At 52.6% G+C, this 21,590-nt stretch overlaps 1 protein-coding gene across 4 annotated transcripts; it reads left to right on the top strand.

Annotated features, from left to right (window-relative positions):
• The first annotated feature begins 287 nt into the window (after positions 1–287).
• LSS (lanosterol synthase) lies at positions 288–21,378 on the top strand. 4 transcript variants are annotated; one of them, XR_012660722.1, is made up of 22 exons: positions 288–399; positions 496–673; positions 753–891; positions 976–1,084; positions 1,515–1,636; positions 1,970–2,066; positions 2,911–3,046; positions 3,231–3,339; positions 3,678–3,796; positions 4,203–4,300; positions 4,437–4,464; positions 5,084–5,140; positions 5,849–5,920; positions 6,619–6,669; positions 6,817–6,966; positions 7,310–7,406; positions 7,617–7,722; positions 8,285–8,350; positions 8,510–8,861; positions 9,160–9,330; positions 9,797–9,875; positions 10,095–11,109. XR_012660722.1 is itself a non-coding variant. In XM_075094258.1 (22 exons), the coding sequence occupies exons 1-22, from the start codon at positions 308–310 to the stop codon at positions 21,302–21,304; spliced, it is 2,175 nt and encodes a 724-aa protein (XP_074950359.1). In that variant the 5' UTR covers positions 288–307; the 3' UTR covers positions 21,305–21,378. The 4 variants fall into 4 exon arrangements, 3 of the variants coding, with proteins under 3 accessions (XP_074950359.1, XP_074950357.1, XP_074950358.1); XM_075094258.1 differs by lacking the exon at positions 10,095–11,109 and adding an exon at positions 21,287–21,378 and having other exon boundaries at positions 8,781–8,861; XM_075094256.1 differs by having other exon boundaries at positions 8,781–8,861; positions 10,095–13,042.
• The last annotated feature ends 212 nt before the right edge of the window (positions 21,379–21,590 follow it).

Here is a 21,590-nt window from a genome sequence, read left to right on the forward strand (position 1 = left end):
ATCTCTGGTGGAAAGGGGTTTATATAAAATAATATATATTTTATTAGGTATTAAATAAAAATTAATAAAATAAATGGAAGCGCATTCAGTGCCCCCGTGGGGGCTGGCAGAGAGCTTCTGAGCAGCGCTGCCCGCGCGGCCCTGAAACGGACAGCAGGTAGGGGTGCGCGGGAGGGTCCGGCCGTCCCGGGTGACTGTCTGGTGAGATCAGCTTCGTCACCGCGTCACTGTCCCCCGCGGGGGGGCGTGGCGGGGGCGGGGCTGTCGGCCCGGTTCCGCGGCCCCATTGGCTGCCGCTCCTGAGGCGATGTCGGCCTATTACGGTGCGGCTACGGCCCCCGCCCAGGCCCCGACCTCGGCGCTGGTGGGGAAGGGGAGGACGATGGCGGCGGACGGCGGGTGGGTGCCGGCGCGGCCCGGCCCGGCGGAGGGGAGCCGGCGGCGGGGCGGAGGGGGTGTTGGCGGCCGCGGCTAACGAGGCCCGTTTACCGGCAGGGCGGTGCGGCGGCGCGGCGGCCCGCGGCGCTCGGCATCGGCCACAGTGCTGCCTGCTTGGCGGCTGCACTGCGAGGGCGGCCGGCAGCGCTGGCGGTACCTGGGCGATGACGACGAGGCAGACGGCGAGCGGCGGGCGCAGACGGCGCTGGAGCTGCACAGCCTCGGCCTGGACACGGTGCGGTGCGGGACGGGGAGGGGCGGGGGTCCGGGCCCGGGCCGAGGGGCACTCTGGCTGAGGCGCTGTGTCCCCGCAGGACGAAGTGCTGCGGCCCTCGCCGCCGAGCGACACGGCCCGGGAGGCCGCCTGCCAGGGCATGCGGTTCTACGCCGGCCTGCAGGCCGAGGACGGGCACTGGGCAGGCGACTATGGCGGGCCCCTCTTCCTCCTGCCAGGTAGGATTCGCGGGGAGCCTTCCCTGAGAGGGGCAGAGGTGTTGCCTTGGCCTTCGTGTGAGATCACCCTGTCTGAACCTCCAGGGCTCCTCATCACGTGCCACACTGCCAGGATCCAGCTGCCAGAGGGATTTCGGAAAGAGATGGTGCGCTACCTGCGCTCTGTGCAGCTCCCAGATGGAGGCTGGGGTTTGTGAGTAGCTGAGATGCTCCTTTTAGTGATGGCACCTCCAAGGTCCAGCACTTGGAGCTGTTGTCAAATTTGCCCAGGCCTGGGGAGCGGGACTCAGCCACTATACCTCTGCTCCATACCTCCACCTCGGCTCCACACCTCTGGGTGGTTGGACTTGCTTGTGTAGCACTCCAAGCATACCTTTTGCCACAGAGATGGCTGGAGTATCAAGTCCAGCTGCATCTCCTCTGTGGCCCTGTGTCCCAAAGCATCACGTGTGACAGGGTAGTGCAGAGCAACATTTCTCCCTGGGTTAGTTGGGTCTACAGTCCACAATCACTCCTGGCATCCAGCTTCACCCTGACAAAGACAGCCCTGTGCTGTGGGTTGTGTCTGGCTAGTGTTAAAAGCTGGCTAATGGCTATGATGTCTCTCTGTATGCACATGACAGGCATGTGGAAGACAAATCAACAGTGTTTGGCACAACACTCAACTACATAGCCCTGAGGATCCTGGGGCTCGGACCAGATGACCCTGACGTTGTGAGGGCCCGTGTCAACCTGCACAGCAAAGGTCAGCTCTGTTGTGCCCAGCATAGCAGCCGTGGGGCTGGTACACTGGTGAGAGAGGCCTGGCTGGACCTGAGGGCTATGTGGAACATGGGGGGCTGCCGGGTAATGGAGGAACTGTTGCCATCACTTTCCCTTGATGGCACCGGAATTTTCAATTAATGATGGGGAAAGTATGTTATGTTTTTGTACCATTGCCGGCTTGCCCTTTTTTGTGACATGTCCCAGCCTGAGTGGCATGCTCCCAAACATGGGAGAAGCAGACCCTGCAATGGTAAAGAAAGCAGGGAGCTGGCGTGGTTGCATTAACCCTGAAAGCTGTTACCACTCTCTGCAGGAGGTGCTGTGGGAATCCCTTCTTGGGGGAAGTTTTGGCTGGCTGTCTTGAACGTTTATAGCTGGGAGGGAATGAACACGCTTCTCCCAGAGATGTGGTATGTTCCACCCTCAGCATGGAGGTAGGGGGTATTGTTGGTCCTGCCACCAGCCTCGACCCAGAGCTCTCGCAGGCACCAGTGTTTGCTGGAATAACTCCAGCTGTGGCCTGGAACTGGGGGTCCTCAAGCCACTTGTCAGCAGCAAGGTGAGCCAATGGGTGAATAGCACTGAACACTGTGCCGAAGGGACATGCCAGAGCTCAGCCCTGTTAGCTTTACCCATGGGGTCCCTGACACATCTGTGTGCTCCCTGCCTGCCACAAGTATCTTCTGCTCTTGTGGCCAGCTAGAACTGGGCCCTGGCAAGACAGGACAGCCACATGTAAGGCTGCCAGCTCTGACCCTTATTTGTACCCTGTCCAATTACTCAGGAAGCTGCTGGGTGTCGGGGAAAGTGTATGACATTTTCCCTGGGGGAAATCAGGAGCTGCACAGTACCAAGGGCTGCTGGTGCTTTGTCGTCAAATGCACTTAACCGTCAGTCTGGGCCTCTGTCTGCCTTCAAAGTCACATGGGGAAGAGAGGGGCCCCCGAACTGAGTTCTCCCCTCCCACCTCTCTGAGTTCAGAATCCTGCCTGCCCTGTGTCAGCTGGGTCAGGAGCGGTGTCTGCTGGCCCTCATGGGGAGGAAGCAGTCCTGGTGGGGAGGACCTGAGCAGGGCTGGGCTGTGTGGATATTCCCTTCTTTTCTCCTGCAGCTGTGCCAGCAGCAGCAGGCCTGGTACAGGGGATAGGGAAAGGCATGCCCTGCTCTGGGTATCCCCCTGTCAGCACATCGTCTCTCCATGCTGCCCTTGGCCTTCCTTGTTCCTCACAGTAGCACCTTCTCTGTTGCAAACAGGCTGCTTCCTACATGGTTCCCAGGCCACCCGTCCCGGCTCTGGTGTCACTGCCGCCAGGTTTACCTCCCCATGAGCTACTGTTACGCCAGGCGTCTGTCAGCAGAAGAGGATGAGCTCATACGGAGCTTGCGGCAGGTAAGGAGCTCACCCTGGTGGGGCTCCCTGACCACCTACTGGGCCAGCCTGACTTGCAAAGTGACACCTCTTATACCTGCACAGTCTCTCTGTCCAGGCAGCAGAGCCAACTTTCAGCAGTAAGCTGCCTCTGGGTGCTTGCGCCCAGCTTGCTGGGCTGATGTCCTTTGTTGTCTTGTGGCAGGAGCTGTATGTGCAAGACTACACCACCATAGACTGGCCAGCCCAGAGGAACAATGTGGCTGACTGCGATGTGTACACCCCACACAGCTGGCTGCTGGGGGTTGCCTATGGTGAGTGTGGTGTTGGCTGGGGCAGGAGGGCCTTTGCCGTTTGAACGGTGGTGAAACTGAAGCTGCCCTTCTACCATGGGGGCTCTTTAGGGTCTACTGCCTGCACTTAGTGTATGCTCTGGAGCTGGGATGGGGACATGGATTGTGTGATCACTGGGCTTCTCCCTCCCTGAGAGCAGCAGGGCCTTGTGCCCAGGTCCTTGGCCACTCTGGGGCAGAGCAGTTCCTGTGCTTTCCTCAGCTGGCCATCACGTGAGCAGTGGTGCAGCCTGCCACAGCAAGTGCATCTGGCCACATGGGGTGGTTTTTTCACTGCACGTCCCTTTCTTCTCCTGTAGCCATCATGAATGTGTATGAAGCCCACCACAGCACCCACCTGCGGCAGCGAGCCATTGCAGAGCTGTATGACCACATCAAAGCAGATGACAGATTCACCAAGTGCATCAGCATTGGGCCGGTAGGACACACCCTGTTGATCCTTTAAAAATCTTGTGGCCACTAGCTTGTGGCCCCCTAGCCCTTTGCAACTGTGGTGTGTAACCATAATCACCAGATCTTGCTCAGGTGCTCCTAATGCTCAAGCGCTTAATGCTAGCAGGGCACAGAAGATGCAGAGGGCATGGGGACAGCTGAGGCCCTCGTGAGGGGTACCTCTCATTGTGGTGCAGGGGAAGGATCTGAGGGGAAGCTCTAATCTCATGGCACCTGCCTGCCCCACTAACAGCTATGCTGAGTGATGCCACAGATGGAGCTGTTGGGATTAAGCTCACCTCTAGATGGCTTTGTGCTCAGTGGGAGGGATATATGTCTCTGGGACTGGAAGAAGCTGATATCCAGAGCAGTGATAGTGCTGCTTTCCGCAGATTTCCAAGACAATCAACATGCTGGTTCGCTGGTTTGTGGATGGGAAGAACTCCCCAGCTTTTCAGGAGCATGTTTCCAGGATCCCCGACTATCTCTGGTAAGGGCTGAATGTGGCCCATGTGGCACAGCGCAGGGCTCTGATTCCTGTGGAGCGAGCACACCATGGCTCCCAACCCACTTCCTGGCACTCTCGCTGTGCCTATGCTGCAGCACTGTGCTCTCTCCTCCCACAGGCTGGGCGTTGACGGCATGAAGATGCAGGTGAAGTACTGTAGGAGTTCAGCTGTGACTGCGAATGACCCTGGCATGCTGGGGCAGCCCATGGAATAATGGGATAGCTTGTTCTCCCTGGGTCTGAGGTCCTGGCATCTCGCCTTTGGTGCCTGGTGGCCTTGTCTGTTTCGCTCCCACTTCCCCTGGCTGTGCCAGGAGTAAGTAGTGTCCATCCTGCTAGTTTGCCTCTCTGTGGCTGTGAGCTGAGGGGGCAGATCTAGGCCTCCATCCCTTCATCCTCACTGGTCCTGAGAGAAGGGAAGGAGAAAGACAGGCCCCTGATACTGCATGTGGACCGAGCTGTGTTTCTCTCGTAGTCATTGCATCCCTCTGCTCCTTACCACTAGCAACCTCTTCTGTCTTGCCTGTGTGCAGAGCAGGCTGAAGCAGCAGTCTCATTTCCTATGCCCTTGCTGTCCCTGAGCTGCTGCATCTGTCCCCTCTATGCCAGCACATTAGCTGTGATGCTGGGTGACATAAAACTGAGACGCAGGGTGGAGGGAGCTAGTGGGGGTAATGCAGGAGGGATATGCTGTCCCACAGGCCCCACAGCTGGGTCAAGGTGCTGCCAGCACCTGCCCCTCACTGTCTACTTTCTCTCTTCCAGGGCACAAATGGATCCCAGCTCTGGGATACTGCCTTTGCCATCCAAGCCTTCTTGGAGGTAATGCATCCTTCAGAGCTACATGCTGCCTTGGGAAAATGGTCTCTCCCTGCGCATTCCTGAATACCAGCAGCTCCTACTGGTCGTCCCCTCAGACCTCTGCTGTGCTGATTCTGGCATTGCATCGTATGACTGAGCCAGGCAAACACACGTTTTCTCAGAGCCCACCTCAGCTGTGGTTGGCAGGGTGCCCAGCACAGCTGGTACAGCCCATCTTTGCCAGCTGCTTTTGAAGCAGGAGGCTACAGTGCTGGCTGAGTGGGTCAGGTTAGACTTCCCAGTTACTGCAGCCTTGTGCTAAAACCCTGACCCTTCCTCCTTGCTCTTCTTGGCCCCAGACCGTTGCCATTTGGCAGGGTCAGTGTGCAGGTCTCCTGCTTTCCTGCATTGGGGCAGAGACAGCTATGGTAGGCATGTTTTTTGGGGTGGTGTGATTGCCCTGGTAAGCCCCTAACCTGATCGTGCAAATATCTCTCTCAGTGATGCTGGCAACAGTTGTTGGTTCAGTTCTCGCTGTAGAGGTTTGTAATGGAAACAGTAAGCAAAGTATCAATGCAAACCTACAGAAAGGGCTATATGAAGGGCCAGGCATTAATGCCACCTAGATCAGCAGATCAGCAAGGTCCCAGCACATCCTCTGCTTCCCAAGGGGCACACTTGGTGGCTGCAACTCCTTACTGACTGCTAACTCTGCACCTCTGTTTCTAGGCAGAAGCCCAGAAAATGCCTGAATTCTCTTCCTGCCTACAAAATGCCTATGAGTTCCTCCGGTTCACCCAGGTGAGCAGAGCTAGTTGCTGGTGTCTCACCTCTTGGCTATGCAGACTTGGCTGCTTCTCGGAGCCCTGTTGGATGCATCTGTTGCCTTCTGAAGGGCTGGACTAGCAAAGTCCTAGGGACAGCCTGCTGTTTTTTGTTCCCTGTTGCTGGGAGTCATTTTTGCAGCTTGGAGAGGACCTTGGCCAGGCCCAGGGATGTTTTGGATTGGCTGCCTGGGCTAAGAGAGGCTGGAAAACTGAGAGCTTAGCCTTCTTTGCCCTTCATTCTGTCTGGTGCTCACACATTTGAGGCACCCTTCTGGGAAACCCTGACTCCTTGGCTAGTGACTGCATGAACTCAGATTCTGCTAGCCAGACAAGTGGCTCAAGGTGAGGGTCAGTGTCACTAGCAGCTTGGTGTGGAGGCAGTCATAGGTCTTGCTCATGGTGCTGCCAACGGGAGCATTGAAAGGAGATGGCTTCCTGGCAGGAAAGCACCCAAAGAGGGAACTTTAGTAACGCTTGCAGAAACCAGGCCAAAATGTGATTTCTCTTCAGTGCTCCCTGCCCCAGATCTGATGTTTTTCCCTGTCTGCCTTCCTTAGTAAAAGACAGGTGGTGCCCAGTCCCACATGGTTCTGCACCTGCCGATGGTTTCAGCCCATGGTCCTGCAGCTGGGCACCTCCAGCCTGCCCTCACTTGTTTTCTGTCTCCTGCAGATCCCAGAGAACCCATCCGACTACCAGAAATATTATCGCCATATGAACAAGGTATGATGGCTGGAACCGGTCTTTGAAGGATGCACAAACAGGGCAGGGATTTGGGCAGAGGGGATGGGAATGAGGGGCAGTGCCTCCCCCCTTACAAGAACAAAACAGGTCAGGGAAAGGTGCTGAGCCCTCCTGACCCATTTCCAGGGTGGCTTCCCCTTCAGCACCCGAGACTGTGGCTGGATCGTGGCAGACTGCACAGCAGAGGGACTGAAATCAGTTATGCTGCTGCAGGAGAAGTGTCCCTTCATACCCAAGCTTGTCCCTCCTGAGTGCCTCTTTGATGCTGTGAATGTGGTAAGTGCTGCAAAAATTAGGGCCAAGGGACATGTGGGCAGCTAAACCCAGCTAAAATAAGTTAAGGCCCAATGAGTTGTTAGATCTGGTATTACTAAGCCAGTTACAAGGTCCATGGTTTGGTATGGCAACACCATATTTACTGTGATAGGGAGCTATATATGTGATGTAACGTGGTGGTCCGGCTTGGGCCTGCCTGTCAGTGTGGTTTGGGACCTGGATTGTCTGCCAGCCCCGTAGACTTGTGGGTCTGGCTTTGTCCTCACACCTGGCTTGGGGACAGACTGGGGTGATACTGCCTGTGAGCCAGTCCCCCAACCCCACTCTCTGCTTGTCTGGCCAGTTGCTGAGCATGAGGAACTCAGATGGAGGCTTTGCCACATATGAAACCAAGCGAGGAGGCCACTTACTGGAGCTGCTGAATCCCTCAGAGGTGTTTGGTAAGGGGAGCTTTGAGAGGGTTCGTCATCCTTTCTGCTGTGAAGGGACACAGTGGCCCGGCCTCGCTGTGCCCAGTGGGTGCTTGGCTTTGCCCCAGGTCCCTCTGTGGGATGAGTGTACCCTGGGTCCAAGGGAGAGGCTGGAAGCATGTGGCTCAGGGGCTTCCCAGCAGAGGGGCTGTTGCGCTGATACCCTTCACCTGCTGGCAGGCGACATCATGATCGACTACACCTATGTGGAGTGCACATCAGCTGTCATGCAGGCACTGAGACACTTCCATGACAAGTTCCCTGAGCACAGAGCCCCAGAGATCAGGTGAGGCACTCAGATGAGAGTCAGGCAGAGGAGAAGGCAAGCTGCAGTGTCCCATGCTGCCTGCCATGGTGTCTGCTGGCACAGCCCCTGCTGAGCCTTGTCAGGGGTCTTGCCTGGACCTCTGCACTGGCATGGAGCAGCTCCTGCGGTGGCCCTTGGTGTGTACACAGCTGGGATGCTGGTGATTTCTCCAAACCAGAGCCCCCACCAAGAGGCTGTGGGCCAGCCTCTCTCAGGGAGGGGGGCGTAGGCTGTTTGGGATCAGGCTGGGGGAAACTGGTGGAGGTCTGCCTGCCTCTGACTTAGCAGTTGCCTTGATCTTGCAGCCAGTTGTAGGCTGAGTCCCCTGTTTGTGTGCTGGCACAAGGCAGAGAAGCCCCCAGCTGGTGCACAATTTGACTCTGAGATCCTGAACAATGTGGCTGCCTGTCTGCATGCTCTTGTCTCTTGAGCTCTGTAATAAAGGGACCCATCAAAGCCTTAGAGGGACTAATGGATGCCCTTGGTGAAGCAGCCACTGTGTTTGAGCTGCTTCTGTAGCAGGTGTCTTTTTCCTGACCAGAGAGACTCTGCAGAAGGGCCTGGATTTCTGTCGCAAGAAGCAGCAAGCCAATGGGTCATGGGAAGGGTAAGCAGTGTCCCTAGTGCCCAGTTTTCCCCTGGCTGCCCCAGTGTGAGAGGGACCGTGATGGAAAACATTCCTGGCTGGCAGGATCTGTGGGAAGGGCAAGTAGGGGCTGATCTTCCCTTGGTTCCTGTGCATTGCTCTACTTTCCTCTTCCTCCAGCTCAGGCGGAGCAGGCACCTTGTGCATTGCGCAAGACCTGGACAACCCCTGCAGTCTAGGGTGGCTTCAGCTCCCCGGTCCCAGAGTGTCTGCTGACACTCGAGTGAGCCAGGAGCAGGTGCTGGTGGGACTGGGCATGGTTGCACCACAGGAGAAGGCAGGCTGCAGCTCTATGTCTGGCCCTGCTCTTGCTGTGAACACAACCATGTTGCAGCCTGCCTCTACCTGGGGCTTTGCACTCCTGACAGTACCGCTCTCTCCTTCCTCCTAGGAGCTGGGGGGTTTGTTTCACCTATGGCACCTGGTTTGGCCTGGAGGCATTCGCCAGTATGCAGCACACGTACCACAATGGGTGAGAAGGGGCTGCCTGGTTCCCCTGCCCCTACCTACCTCTTGGGCTGGGGCAAGACCTCATGGCAGGGCTGGGTGGATGCCCTGGCTGTGCATGGGTTCTCCTACCTGAGGTACTGTTCCTCCCAAGCCCTGTTACTGTGATATAACCAGGGCACTCAGTGCCTGAGTCTCCGACTCCTGGGACAGCCCCAGCCATTGGCAGGGCAGAGTACAGCTTCTGTTTGCAGCTGGGAAACATGGGCGTGCAAATGCTCCCTGTCCCCATCCCTGACTGATTCTGTGCCCCATCCTTGCAGGGCTGCATGCCGAGAGGTGGCCCAGGCCTGCCAGTTCCTCCTCTCCAAGCAGATGGCAGATGGTGGGTGGGGAGAGAACTTCGAGTCATGCGAGCAGCGCACATACGTGCAAAGTGCCACATCGCAGATCCACAACACATGTTGGGCCCTGCTGGGACTCATGGCTGTCAGGTAGGAGCAGCCCTCACCTCTTCAGGCACTACCTGGCCCTGAGTGCTCAGTGAGATGGGAAATGCAGGCTGGCTTGTGTGCCAGGGCTGGCAAGGGCCCTGGGCCTGGCTGATGTGGGCTATGCACCCAACTGTGTTTGTTTGTAAGCTCGTTCATCATGAGCCTCCTGCGATGAGGGACTGGCCTACATGGCACTCCACAGGGCAGTGTGGCTCATAATGCCAGGCGAGGGAGAGCCAGTGTAAAGCAAAGGTCTGTCTGGATCACAACCACAGGCCTCCAGCCGGGGAAAGGTTGCTGTACTCAAAACGTCTGGGATCCTAGGGTTGTGAGAGGCCTTCCCAAAGCACTCGGCATTCCTGGCAGAAGGTTGGGGCAGCCTGGAGATGGTTGAGTTCCCCAAGCACATGGATGCCAGTTTGCAGGCAGTTTGGGTAAGTGCTCACATCTCCCTTGTGTTTTGCAGGTACCCTGACATCAGTGTACTGGAAAGGGGCATCAAAGTGTTGATCGATAAGCAGCTGCCTAATGGGGACTGGCCTCAGGTACATCTTTCCTCTAGTTGTTCCAAGGGCTTCCCTGGTGTTGCATGTGTCCTGGGTGTTGTGCAGCCATTGCAGTGGTGTGCTTTCCCTTACCTGGAAGGGAAGCCGTATGTGGCTTTTGGTGGGGGACTTCAGGGAGGCAATGAGCTCAGCACCACATCTTGGACACACTGTGGTCCCCCGTCACCCATACCATCTTACTGTCTGTCTCTTTCTCAGGAGAATATTGCTGGGGTATTCAACAAGTCGTGTGCCATAAGTTACACTGCATACCGCAATGTCTTCCCCATCTGGACGCTAGGGCGTTTCTGCCGGCTGCATCCCAACAGCCCTCTTGCTGGGCAACTGCAATCCAGATCCTTGGCTGGGGCAGGAAAGACCACGCAGGAGGCCTTGTCTGCCTGAACCCAGGCCATTGCAGAGGCCATAGCCTCTGACTTGTCTTAGATATCAGCTGCTGCATGGGACCATGGGGGTGTTTCCTGCATAGGATATCTAAGTGCTGATCCTAACACATGGACCACTGCCTCTGCCCCTGCTGCTGTGGTGCTGCAGAGCCTCTACTTTTTCTGTTGAACCTCTTCTAAAAATCCACTTTTAAAGGTTTTTCCCAGGTATATCCTCCCTCACAGGACAGGGAGTGAAGTGCCTTTTCAGGTGAGTTCGGTTATCTAGACAGACTCTCTCTCATCCTGGGTAGAGCAAGGCTGCCTTTATCTTCTCCTCATGCTGTCCAGATTGGCTATCTGCAGCAAGAGTGTGGGATTTGGGGCTCCCCTGTGCCCAGCATTGTGATGGGGTTCACTGCACAATCCCTGTTGAGGCTTCTGTGCTGTGGGTGCCAGTGACTGTCTTTGAAGTGCTTTCTGCTCTGGAGCCTGTGCTGGGAGGGGAAGGTCTCCTGTCCTCCCTGGACAGATGGGAAAGAGGAGTGCTTTGCTCAGTTCTCTTAGCATTCTGTTCCCCAGCTAGTGGCACCTGGCTTCCCAGAGCCTCACAGGTGAAGTCACCAGCATCATTCCCACTTTGAAAAAGGGGAAACTGAAGTAGAAATTTCTGAGGTGGCGAACGTCAGGGCACAGCCTGGATCCCTGGGCTCCAGCCTTCCCCTAGCACAGCAGGTGCCTCAGTTCAGGCTATGGTGCAGTTGGGCATTCACATTTTGTTGTCAGAGTTGGAAGTTATGTTGACTGACAGGTTAATAAATTGCAATGGTGTTGCAAGTGGAATTTAACTGTGTGTTGGTCTCTGTATGGTTTACCCCAATGTGTGCCCTAAGCAGAGGGGAGCTTGCACAGCAGTGTCCTGTAACCTGGCTTGGGTTACCTGTCCCCGGTGGTATGGGCAGCATCTGCACCTAAAAGCAAGCCATTCTTGGAGCCTGTGCCTGCTTCACCTCCTCCAATGCCTTTGGCCCCAGAAAAATATATTCAAGGAGGCAGCTGACTAAAGGGGAATGACAACTTCCCACCACCTGCTGTGTACACTCATGTGAATATGCCCAGTGTGCAGTTGGCTGCACCCTCTTGGACTCGTTGCCCTCCAGGATCCCTGGTCCATTTTTGCAAAGCAGTTCTCCAGCCACTTGGCTGGCCTGTGCTCCTGTGTGTGGTTATTCCATTCTAGGGGCAAAATACTGTATTTGCCTGGGTCTAACTTAACAGAAGAACCAGAGAGTCATAGACCTTCCTGTTCAACTAATTTCTCCAGCCTCTGAGAAGCGGCTTTGCTCTGTACCATCCCCCCTACCTGCCCAGAGTGGTAGGGTCTGCAGGCTTGCTGAGCATGCGCTCAATCCTCTTGACCAAGTTGTTAGCTAGAAAAGTTTATTTAAGCCAACTGAACTCTGCCTGTTTTGACAGCCCTGTTTGCCTTTTTCAGATTCTAGACTCCTTTACAGCTGTCTGTGATACTATGTGCTTAAAGCACCTCCATATTCCCTCTTACAAGAAGGAAGAGGGTTTTGATTTTGTTTTGTTTTTAAATTGTTGTAGGGGAACTTGACAAAAGCAGTGTCCTTTCAACATGTTATTGTAAGTTTGGTTTTATTCTTTTGTTGGATACAGTTTCTTGGTACCTCATGCTCCAAGCAACATAGTGTCCCCAGGAGCGCTGCAGAGAAGAAGCTGTTTTATCACTGAAATCCCATTTTCATTATAAACATTTTGGCTGGTAAAGGGCCAGAGATTTGTGATGTTAGGTACCAGTTAGCTGCATTTATGACTGTATGGATTCTTTTGTTTGAATACCATCAGGCTCCATAGACTTATGCACATCTAGCCGGAGCAGCAAGTCTCGAACAAGTTCGGAGTTGGCTGGGAGTTTGTCATCCCCCAGTCACTGTCTTCCAACACAGGACTCCAGGGGTCCCAGGGCCCATCATGGGTGTTAAAGGCAAAGGCAAAAGAAGGCATTAAATGTCTCTGCTTTGTCTACATCCCTATTTGTGAGGTGACCAACCTCATCAAGCAACAGACCAATGTTACAGTGTCAGGGATGAGGACAGTTATTTGGGCTCCAGGAAGCATGGTGTCAAACCCTGCTCCCCAGAAGTGCTATCTGGCCAGGCTGATCTGCTTTCCTTGGACAGATCTCAAAAGACAAAGAGGTGCTTAATTCTCATGGGGTTCACAAGTCATCTGGATCCTCAAATACGTGTGGAGCTTTGGACCTAGTTTCTGCTCTACACTTGAATCCTTCTTGAAGTAGAATTTAATAGCACTTTCTTCTCCCCAAGTTTATCAAGACAGACAAGAGAGGCAAAGACCAAAAAAGTCACCATGACAATCCAGTTGTTTGATACTTAAGTAATACTTTTCACATACTGGTACTCAAATAGTACTTTTTTCATGCTGTCATTGGGGTTTTTTTGCATGTGGAGTTAGCTTGCAGTTTTTTCTTTTCATACGGCTGCTCTAGTTGGCCTTGAACCAGTTTCCAAAACAGTGCTTATTAGTTTTAAAAAAGAGAGTTTTTCTATCAGCAGTTAGGAAGCTGGACTTGTTGCTTTTTCAGCAAAGTGACCAGATCTTTGCCACAAACAAAACCAACATATCTTGCTCTAAAACTCAATTTGGTTTCTATGTTGAGTACAAGACTGTGATTATGATTCCTAAATAGAGTGTGAAAGCTGTTTCCTATGCTGGAATAAAGGCCATTTTAATGGATTTTGGGTCTTGGTGGTGTCAGTTAATGTTTTAAAGCTGTCGTAGACACTCCTCGTGGCTGTCAGCTCATTTTTTTTCATGTGTCTGACAAGCAGGTCCCTGATTGAGCTAGGACAGTGACATGACACAAGTTGCTCTTGGGGAGATTCTGATTGGACACCAGAGGACAATTTTTCACAGTGAGAACAGTCAAGCATTGGAATAATCTCCCCAGGGAAGTGGTTGACTCGGACACGTTGGACACCTTCAAGAGTTGTCTGGACAGGGTGCTGGGCCATCTTGTCTAGGCTGTGCTCTTCCTAGAAAGGTTGTACTAGATGATCCGTGAGGTCCCTTCCAACCTGTGATTCTGTGACTTTGTTGAAATGACAATCTTGGGGCAGCTGGTGTCTTAAGTATCAACTGTGAGGTGTTCTAAGGTATCATGACTCAAAGGCCAGGCTACATGCAAGCTAGGAAACCATGGGGGTTCTCCAGTCTCCCATTCAAATTTAGGATGCCAAAATTAGAACATGTTAAAGTCACTGAGGTTTTCTATCTTTCTAGCCTTCCTCCTTTCCTTCCATCCCAGAAAAAAACCCACCTTAGAATTACTGTCTGATGATCATTTCATAGTCTTATTTCTGCATAGGAATAGCTGAGGTAAACAACAGCACTCAAGAAAGAGCTGGTGGCTCCTAGCACCAGCAGTTCAGCCTTTCTACCTCCAGGGACCATTGCTTTTGAGGGGAGGGGTGGGGTGGGGAACTTAGGACTTTCTTGTGCAAGGTTGCCATCTTGCCTTTTATTTACAAAAAAAAAAAGCTGTACTTGAATATTCACTGATAGCCTCCTTTTTTGCTTAGCAGTTCTTCCCAGCTACCGCTGCTGTGATATGTTTCTTTTTGCACTTCTTTCGCCTATTATCACAGGCTGAGAAAATCTGCATAGATGAACATCCTGGGACTACTGGGTAAAAGAAAAGTGGAGTGGTTTTGTCCTTAAATTTTAAGCCCCACCCTCCCCCAGTATTATTTTCTTGCATGTAAATCTTGGGACAGCCACCAAGTCCTCCGCTGGGAGATGAAGCCAGAGGAGCGCTCAAGTCACATTGCCTCCCAGCCTTGCAGATGTGGGTGAGAGGGAAACACTTTTTTTTAGGTCTGGGTTAGTTCAGAGGAAAGCAGTGGGGTTGGGGCTCATTGGGTGCTCAGGTGGGGTTGACTGATGCCAAGAGAGGGCTGGAAGTCTTTTAAGAGCTGCCATGGGTGCCTGGCAGCATGTGTCATCCTGGCCCCTGTCACCATGCTGTCCAGGCATGCAGGGGAGCTGGTCCATCAGAGCTGGCACAATACCGTGGCACAAGGGGGTGGGGGGCCCTGCAGCTGAGTGTCATGTCCTACTGCTACAAAATTAAGGACTCAAGTAAAAATCACTGTTCAATCTGTAAAAGTAATCACAGGCTGTGCCTGCACTTTGTTCTTTTCCAATGGTTGTGATTTTTTTGGCCCCATCATTTTAGAAAAGCAAAGGCAAACAATGTGAGACAGCATTACTAACCTAAGTCTCATGAGAACAGTGGATTTGAACAAAGAAGAGGTAGAACAACTTCTCCAGTGTCTTGTTTAAATTTTTCACTGACTTTGGCATTGTTTGGATGTCAGAGTGGATCTGCCTTAAACATTTGGGTGGTAACTGTGGTGAAAAGAGGAAAATGTTTCTCAGGTCAAGACAGCCCAGCTCCTGTACTGGGCTATGCCACTTCCATCAGCAAACAGCAGCAACATCTGCCGTCTTCCCAGAGGCTGCATGAACACAGTCAGGATTTATTCTCTCCCTCCAGGAGAGAGGAGAGATTCTCTCCCTCTCTGCCCAGGGCAGTCCTGCACTGCCAGCCACTCTGGGTGAGCAACTGGGGCCCACCTACCTAGCACCTCACCCTGGGAAACCTGCTTGGCTGACCCTGGGCCCAGTGGTCCTCTGGCTCAGGGAATGGGCTCTGGGATGGGGCCATGACCAAAAGCGGCCCATTCACCTGCCTTTCTCATCACTGGGCTGGATCTCTGGTGCACTGGGGCCCTGTGTCCCTCCATGATGTGGCCTAGGGACACCAGGACATTCCTGCCTTCCCACTTTGCTGTGGGACTGGAGGATGCTGCCCACCACATCCTCTCTGTTCCTCCAGCTTTCTCCAGCTTTCTGTCCTGCTGCCCATCACTATTTTATCTTTCTCCCTCTCTGTCCTGCTCCCTGTCCCTCTCTTTGCCTCTCTGCCTCTTCTTGTCCTTTTTCTCTAGCCTGCTGTCATGTTCTGGGTCACTGCTTTTCCTTTCTGTATCCCACTGTCCTTCTCCCATTCAGCTTTTTCTCTTTATCCCTCTGTTCCACTCCTCAGCCCTTTTCCCTTCCTCCCCCTCTGCCCTACAGCCCATTGCACAGGCACCAACTATTCCTCACCAGACTGACAAGCACTGCTCCAGTAATGACTGCTGAGGTGCCCTAGGGGAAGCGGGACCATATGGGCACTCAGCCCCATAGCAGACTCACTCCTGGGACTTTTGTGCCTTAATTAACAAATGACTGCTTTCTTCTTTGTGCTCATGGCTGCGCCTGCAGGCCCTTTGAACTTGGTAAGTGGCTGTCACAGTGTGGAGGAGAGGAGGTGACATGCTGGGGGTGAGTCATCAGGCGGGTCCCAAGGCCCTTCAGACCCCTTTAGCACCCCTGGGGAACCCCAGTGCTACTCACAGGGCTGCAGGGGGTTTCCCTTGCATTGCCGTGGATGCTTGGGGTCTCCAGGCTTTTCCTGGATTTGCTTTCAGCACCCTGAGATGACCTGGGCACATCCAGGGTCGAGGGCCAGGTCAGTATGAGTGGTGCTGGGAGCTGAGCTTAACACAGAGCCAGAAGCACTTGCAGAGGACAGGCTGCAAGCCATCCTGAGCCCCACAGCTGGCATCACAGTCACCTAGGTAGGCAAAAAGGCTTTTTGTTTGTATTGGGTGCACATGAAGTCCTCCAAGTGCCTTTCTGCATGCCCGTGGGGTCCCTGTGTGTCTCGCAGCATGCCACCAAGATGTCTCTGTAGCCTTCTCCCACCCTGGAGTTTTCCTGTTGATTTCTTTGGTGTGCTCTGGGGTTATCTGTCCTCCCCTCCACGTGCCCCTGGAGGCCGTCTCTGCACTGTCCGCCCCGATGTCTTTTTTCTTCACTGTACCATGGCCCAGAGCTTACCACTGGTCTCACCTCCTTGTAATCATCTATCTTCACCCTCTCCCTTCTGTGCATCCATGGCCCTGCCTTCAGCTTTGGGCAAGTGCTGAGACACCCCCATGGCCCCAATTGTCCCAGCTGTCCCCAAGGGGACTCCTCATTCTTGTGCCCCGCTCCATGTCCTGCTTTTCTTCTTGCTCCACCTGTCAGGCCTGCTGCACATCCCTGGTTTTGTCTGCCCCTATTCAGCTGGCTCTCCTTTTATTCTTCTCTCTGTGCCTCCATCCTGCTTTCCTGTACCCATTTTTGTTTTTCCTCTGTCTCCATCCTGCAGCCTGCTGCTGATTTTTCCTTCTCCATCTCTTTGTGCCAACTTGCATCCCTCTCTTTGTTTCTCAGTTCTGCAGATGATGATGAGGAGGGACCTGGCAAGGGCAGCGACAGCCCAGTTAGCTGACGTAGCCCCCCAGATCACCGGAGGTTAAATTGAGGGACTGATGCCATGTTTGTGGCAGGGCAGTTGAAGGAGAAAGAGAGTTTGCAGGGTGGGGCAGGCAGGGGTTTTAAACTCAGAGCTGAGAAGATGGCTGTTCAGAATCAACCAGGTTTGGGTAGAGAGAGGGTGCACAGTCCTTCCCACATGATGCATACATCTGGGCAGGACAGTTCCAGCCTGTCTGTGCTCTGTGTCCTACACCATGCCTTCCTTGGGCGTGGATGTTCCTGTTGCTCTTCGTGCTCAGTGGGCTCCTTGGTCACCATCCTGAGGGTCTTGAATAACCTCGCTCATCAGCATAGTGCCAATTGAATGCTTCTTGTCTCACATTAGAAACTTAAAACGTGGATCTGTCTTGCATGTTTTGCACCTCAGAAGTCTCTGGAGGGTCACTTTGGCTCAAACACCCCTGTGGGGCACAGACCCCATGACTCACTTTTCAGGGTCCAGGCCCTGAACTGCAGGTCTGATATACTGCATGTGTGGGATTAAAAGCAATAGCATTCACTTACCTTTTGAGAGAATGAGAAGCATTTACAGATAGAAAATAACCCAACAGTTACTGGAACTAGGCCAGCAGAAGCTCCTCTTTCTTTTTTAAGATGACTTAGCAATGCAGTTGCAAAAGTATTTGGGCTTAGAGATTTACAGTTTGGCACTACAAGAGACTGTATAGCTTGCTTGTGTTAGTCTTGGAGGAGAAAGTCCCCCATGAAGAGAGTTTCATGAGGCCCTCAACTCAAATTCCTCCAGTTACAAAGGAGCTTTAAACATGCTGTTGCATGCAGGTGTTTTTCATATGTTGTTCTTCCTAGGTAACCTGAAAGGCAATCCCACCGAAACAAAAGCCCCTGCTTACACATGTAAAGGGGCAAAACCTCCCATGGACAAAGCTGTTCTCCAGGTCCTCGTTACTATGTGGCACCCTCCATGACCAGGAATGGGAATTATGTGCCTCCAGTGTATCCCATCCATGGCTTTCCCAAGATAAACACCAAGATCACACCCAGACCAAGTTATTAATATTTCTCCAGCTATTCATTTAGACAAGACAAACAAGCTGTCTTCTTGCCCTGCGTTAGTGGGTACAAAACAATCAACTCACCCCTTGAAAGAGCCATAGATGTCTTCAGACAGCTGGCACTTCTGCAGCTGTTAAGGAGAGGAACTTCTTGTGAAATTGCCTCTTTGGCATGAGAAAAAGGCCAGAACTTCATGCTGTTGTCCTCTACCCTAGGTGATTATTCTACTGACAGGTCCAAGAAATGCATCTATGCATGCCCACCATGTCCCTCTGGCATGGGGCCAGCAAAGCAGATCTCCCTCCTGGTATGTGTATGCTGGAAAATGCATGCCCTTGCAGCTTGAGTGTCCTCTAGTGACAATCTGCTGGTCACCTTCTTAACCAGGGCTAGTTCAAAACCTATGTAGCAGGACACTACTGTTTCTGGACTTCATGTCCCATAGGAGCTCACTGATGATAACACTATTTCTAGTTTTGCTTTGGAGGCAGATGAGACCAAACTCCTTGTATTATGGCTTGGTTTTCTGTGGGAAGGCAGAATGAAAACCTTGTGATAGACACAGATGCGGTTGTCTTGAGCTGTCAGCTGTGCAAACCCCAGCAGAAAGCTCCTTTCTAAAGCGCTTGTAATCTAAACATAGAATAGAGACACAAGAGTAGTAGAAAAGACGAGAAACAACAAAGAACTATGGGCATGGGCATGGGCAGGGTGGTCAGCCAGGGCCTGAACATCACAAAGCCTCTTTAGACACAAAGCCAATGCTTATCCTGGTGGATGGCCAAAGTACTTTGAAACCGCAAGTCCAGAGAAGCTAAAAAGATATTAAAAAAGCCACATTTCTACCAGGCTATAGTATGGATTTCTTAGAGCCAATGTTAATCTCTAGAGTGGGGAGCGCTTTCCTGTCAGAAGCCAGTTTTTAGGCAACTCTAAATCACATCCAGCTGTCCCCTTTCCCCAGGAAAAGGTAAAAAAAAGCACTGTAAGATAATGCTCAAAGTTCAGTGTTGTGCAGCCTTATGCAGCAATTAAACCGACAGATCACATCTATGTTCCTCTAGCATCCAAACAATGCAAGAAATAGCTGGTGAAGTACTGGGAAAAAAGTAATCTCAAGCTGGTGGAACTTCAGGCCAACCACAGAGATGCTCTCCTTTGCCCTTCTTCAATTACTTCGTGCTACGGGTCCTCCCAAGACATGCAATGTGGTTCCTGCTGCTTTGGAGTAAGCTCTTGTGTTTATAAACAGTCCCATCAAAGATCCATCTCTGTCAATAGTCTTTCATAAATGGGGATTTCCAGAAACAGAAGTTGTTTCTCTCTCCTGGTGAGAACACGTACCAGAGCTTGTTATCAGAGAAGCAAGTGGGGAATGTTCCGGTTGGATGCAATTCCCTTGACAGATGCTTGTTCTCTCTTGGCCTGGAGGTCTGAGACATGTCTTTCCAGCCTTACTCCTCAGGGGAGTGGACCCTGGAGACTCTCTGGCTGCCAGACCCAAGGAAAACTGCAGGATAACGCTGAGGAGCAGGGCCTTCCATTCCACCATGCTTTCCAACCCTGGTAGGTCAGCCAGGCCTGCAGCAGCCAAAGCTGGCCAAACCAGCCCAGAGCCCTGCCACCATGCCCCCTCCTGCCCCATGGGGAACACCACCTCAACGCTCTCCTGCCTGCCCAGGCAGGGCCCTGAGGCACCCCAAGCGAGGGGCTGGGCAGGGCCACAGCTGCAGGACAGCATGGGTCCTGTGGGGCTGGTCCAGGTGCAGCATCATGGCTGAGACAACCCTGCTGATACAGCGCTTTGGCTTGCAGCACTGCTCTGGCCATGTGGGAGGTGATGCTTTCCCTGCTCCAGACTTTGGAGAAGGTCTTGAGGGAGCTGCACAGTGAACTTTGGTACCACAGGCACAGGCTGCTCAGCACTGGTACACAAACATGAAGCCTGCTCCTGCCTTCTGCCCAAGCAGAGCTTTCTTTCCTGCAACCTCCTGCCTTGCTCTGCAGTCTGGAAACCTGGGGCAGGGGCAAGGCCATGGCTGGGGACAGCAGAAGGGTAGGAGCAGGGTCAGGGGCAGAAGCCAGAGTCAGGGCAAGGGCTGCATCTGGGGCAGAGACACGGCCTCTGCACAGGCTGAGCCAGCTGCAAGGCTGGGGACAGGAGGTACTTGTCACCAGTCACATGTTATGACTCCTCTGTGCCAGCTCTCACTGATCGCTTCTCAGAGGTGAGAGAACAAGAGGCAGCTGATGCTTAGAGGACAGGGGCTGGCAGAGATACCATGCAGTGTACAGCAAGATGAGGGGCATGGGGCCATGCCCCACACCCCGCCAGGGGCAGGGCTGCCCCAGGATGGGCTGGGGCTGTCTGGCCCCAGAGCCCTCGCTCTGAGCTGCCAGTGGGAACCAGGAGCCACATGGTGTGGGGAGCCCTGCTGGTCTGCCCGCCTCTCACTGTTGTCTTCGTTTCAGCTGCTGGTCTCTAGTGACATTAAATCAGAGTAGTTTGTAGTCCTGTACAATAGCTGCTGGGGTGGTCTTTCACCACTTCACCGAAAGCAAATTCTGTACTTCGGACAGGTAAGAAAAATGCAGGTCCTGCTGCCAGACATTGTGAGAGGCTTCTTCCACTCCAGTGACGTAAAGCTGCAGTGGGAGCCTGAGCTCCACCGTTGGGAGCGCTGCAAGGACAGCTGCCCTTCAGCCCAGCCATATGGGCAGAACTTGGGCAGGGCTCTTGCAGGGTGTCTCCTGGGTGCTGCAGGCCAGCACAGCTTCTCCCCGGCAGGTTGATGCTTCCAGGCAATCTGAGCTCTGCCATGCTGGGGCCCAGCCTGGCCCCTGTGCAAAGAGCCTGCAGGCCAAGAGCTGCTCTCAGAGCCCTGAGGGCTCCCTCAGCTATGCTGCCAGTCAGGAAGGCATAGTCCATTATATGTTGTTACATTGAATTATGTATTATTATAATGAATTGTATATCGAGAGCTATATAGTGAATTTAATACATAATATACAATATAGTTATCTATAATATAATGTAATATATAACCTTACATACTATTTAGTATATAAATATATATAAATAATAAATACACATATAAATGTAGAAATAAAAATATATATAAAGGAGAAAAAAAGCAGCAGGGGGGGTCAGAAGCATGGCTGGGGTGGAGCAGAGACCAGACACCCAGGGTGGGTTTAATTTCACTTCACTTTAGAAAAAATCACAATAAAGCTATCTGAGTAGGTCAACCAAGAATCACCCTGCTGTTGGCATCAAGAAACAGGCTGGCTGAATTGCACCTTTAAAGTTTCTTCTCCAGGCACCTGCTTCAGAATGGGGTAACTGGACGTGGAAGGCCACTGTAAGAGGGGCCTAGTGACTCATTTAGTTGAGGGCATCTGTGTTTGTTTAGTTTATTCACACCTCAAGAACCTAAAAGAAAGGTAAAGACAAGTCAGTGGATGACTAGGAGAACAGGACACCCTGCTGTATTGTACTTACAACTGATTTTGAATTATATTCCCCTGGTTTAGACTACTTCACTAAATTAAATGAGAAAAAGGGACCTAAGAAGTACATGGGGGGAAGAAGAAGCCACAGAGCACTTATAGTTCATCTTTTATACTGAGAAGCCCCAGGTGAAACAGAGAAGAGAATCTAAGAAATTATTTTGCAACCTGCTGCTTTGACTGCTGTTCCCACAGAAAAAACTGACAATCTATTTAAAAGATTTCTGCTTTATTAAAATAGTCTATTAAATACTGTTGATAATTATAAAGGGATGTCCATGCTTTTCAATGCTTTCACATGCCTACATCTCAAAGCCTTTTTGTGAGC

Source organism: Phalacrocorax aristotelis, chromosome 5, assembly GCF_949628215.1.
Source record: "Phalacrocorax aristotelis chromosome 5, bGulAri2.1, whole genome shotgun sequence".
NCBI lineage: Eukaryota > Metazoa > Chordata > Aves > Suliformes > Phalacrocoracidae > Phalacrocorax > Phalacrocorax aristotelis.

What these genes read in the sequence shown, in the direction of transcription:
- LSS (XM_075094256.1), top strand. Translation starts at nt 308, where the DNA reads ATGTCGGCCTATTACGGTGCGGCTACGGCCCCCGCCCAGGCCCCGACC. An exon ending in AGGATCCCCGACTATCTCTG is followed by an intron (nt 4,301 to 4,436) that starts GTAAGGGCTGAA and finishes CTCCTCCCACAG; the next exon opens with GCTGGGCGTTGACGGCATGA. An exon ending in CTGGGACTCATGGCTGTCAG is followed by an intron (nt 9,331 to 9,796) that starts GTAGGAGCAGCC and finishes TGTGTTTTGCAG; the next exon opens with GTACCCTGACATCAGTGTAC.